The 2,500-nt window shown below is 47.3% G+C and overlaps 1 protein-coding gene across 5 annotated transcripts in view; it reads left to right on the forward strand.

Annotated features, from left to right (window-relative positions):
- arhgef38 (Rho guanine nucleotide exchange factor (GEF) 38) overlaps nucleotides 1-2,500 on the forward strand; it is a 39,261-nt gene that overhangs the window by 24,141 nt on the left and 12,620 nt on the right. For 4 of the 5 annotated variants that reach the window (XM_062995460.1, XM_062995461.1, XM_062995463.1 and 1 more), the window contains 2 exons: nucleotides 874-1,049; nucleotides 1,847-1,964. In XM_062995460.1, the coding sequence (XP_062851530.1) occupies nucleotides 874-1,049; nucleotides 1,847-1,964 (294 nt within the window). Of the gene's footprint in view, nucleotides 1-756; nucleotides 778-873; nucleotides 1,050-1,846; nucleotides 1,965-2,500 lie in introns of those variants that run through there. The other variant, XM_062995464.1, reaches the window with a different exon arrangement.

Here is a 2,500-nt window from a genome sequence, read left to right on the forward strand (position 1 = left end):
TAGTACTGAGGGTGATTAGTACTGAGGATGATTAGTACTGAGGGTGATTAGTACTGAGGATGATTAGTACTGAGGGTGATTAGTACTGAGGATGATTAGTACTGAGGGTGATTAGTACTGAGGGTGATTAGTACTGAGGATGATTAGTACTGAGGATGATTAGTACTGAGGGTGATTAGTACTGAGGGTGATTAGAACTGAGGATGATTAGTACTGAGGGCGATTAGTACTGAGGGTGATTAGTACTGAGGGTGATTAGTACTGAGGATGATTAGTACTGAGGATGATTAGAACTGAGGATGATTAGTACTGAGGGTGATAAGTACTGAGGGTGATTAGTACTGAGGATGATTAGTACTGAGGGTGATTAGTACTGAGGATGATTAGTACTGAGGGTGATTAGTACTGAGGATGATTAGTACTGAGGATGATTAGTACTGAGGATGATTAGTACTGAGGGTGATTAGTACTGAGGGTGATTAGTACTGAGGATGATTAGTACTGAGGATGATTAGTACTGAGGATGATTAGTACTGAGGGTGATTAGTACTGAGGGTGATTAGTACTGAGGATGATTAGTACTGAGGATGATTAGAACTGAGGATGATTAGTACTGAGGGTGATAAGTACTGAGGGTGATTAGTACTGAAGGGGGTGATTAGTTCTGAGGATTACGGTGATTAGTACTGATTAGTACTAAATGCTTTACAGTTTGCTGACGGTTATCCAGGTTTGAGCCGGAGACCCTGGAGGACCTGGTCGTTCTGTGTTAACAAGGTTAAATCCATCGTCTCTTCTTTATGAGCAGAGCTGAATTAGAACCTCCACTGTGTTCCACTAACACTGACCATCAGCACTGGTTTTGTTCCTCAGGTAAACTGGGAGCCCACGAGCTGCTGTCGCCCCCTCTGGACCCGGAGGAGATCCGGCAGAGGAAGATGGTGAAGAGGGCGAAGGTGCTGGAGGAGCTGGTGAGGACAGAGGGAGATTATCTGAGGGACATGGAGCTCTGCATCCGAGAGGTTCTGCAACCACTGAGGAACACACAGGTACCAGATCACACCGGTACACCAGCACACCAGTACACCAACACACCAGTACCCCAGCACACCAACACACCAGCACACCAGTACACCAACACACCAGTACCCCAGCACACCAGCACACCAGTACACCAGTACCCCAGCACACCAGTACCCCAGCACACCAGCACACCAGTACACCAGCACACCAGCACACCTGTACACCAGTACCATCAGAAGTATTGGGACGCCCCTTATAATGACTGAATTCATGTGTTTCAGTCACAACAGTTCCTAGCAGGTCTAATAAATCAGTTATATAAAAGAAAAGACATACTTCTGACTGTGCAGAAACAGTTTAGGGAAGGACCTTTCCTATTCCAGCATGCACAAGCTCTATGAACGGACATGAAGAAAAGCTCCAGTGTCCTGCACACAGCCCTGACCTCAGCCCCACTCAACAGCTCTGGGATGAACTGGAACATCAACTGATCAATAAGTGCCCAGTCATAGAAATACAAATGCTGCCATGTTTTAGCTGAACGGGGCACAAATTCCCACAGACACACTTCAAACTCTGTTGAGAAGCTTCTCAGAAAGGATCACATAAAGGTCACGCTGTTTTAATACCGTTTGTTTCTTATGTTTGTGTGTGTGTGTGTGTGTGATGGTGTGTGTGATGGTGTGTGTGTGTGTGTGTGATGGTGTGTGATGGTGTGTGTGATGGTGTGTGTGTGTGTGTGTGTGATGGTGATGGTGTGTGTGATGGTGTGTGTGTGTGTGTGATGGTGTGTGTGTGTGTGTGTGTGTGTGTGTGTGTGTAGGTGGTGGATGTAGATCGTCTCTTCACTAATATGGAGTCGGTGTGCTCTGTATCGGCGGAGCTGCTGCACCGTCTGGATGAAGCTACAGCAGATACAGAACCTGAAGCTCAGCTCATAGGTACCGACCACACACACACACACACACACGCGCACACACACACACACTGTTACCCACACACACACCACACACACACTCTATTAGAAACACTTATATGGTTTACCACCTATACACTGGCTGATGTGGGAAGATGAATGCTCCTGGAGAAACCAGGGTTCTTCTGACCATCCACCTTCTCCTGTTGCTCTGGTGTCCAGTTCCGACCCTAATGTGCTCAGTGTAGGAGCTTTAGATGGTGGACATGAGATGCATGGGGACTCTGACTGGTACAGAAGGGTTTGATGCTCTGTGTGTCACCAGGATTAAAATCATCTGCAGTTTGATCCACAGTGGATCTTCTGCTGGTCTGTACCAAACACCTCAGCCTTCACGTCCTCTGGCTCGTCCCTCCTCAGACCGCTGTGGGTGGGGACTCACCACGACAACCTGGTCCTGATCAAAGTTCTTCAGGTCTTTATGCAGATCAGATCTGCAGCATTCAACACCTGACCTATGAGGAACCTCCATCAGATCCACATCTAATAGATCCCTCACCC

This window comes from Trichomycterus rosablanca, chromosome 5 (genome assembly GCF_030014385.1).
Source record: "Trichomycterus rosablanca isolate fTriRos1 chromosome 5, fTriRos1.hap1, whole genome shotgun sequence".
NCBI lineage: Eukaryota > Metazoa > Chordata > Actinopteri > Siluriformes > Trichomycteridae > Trichomycterus > Trichomycterus rosablanca.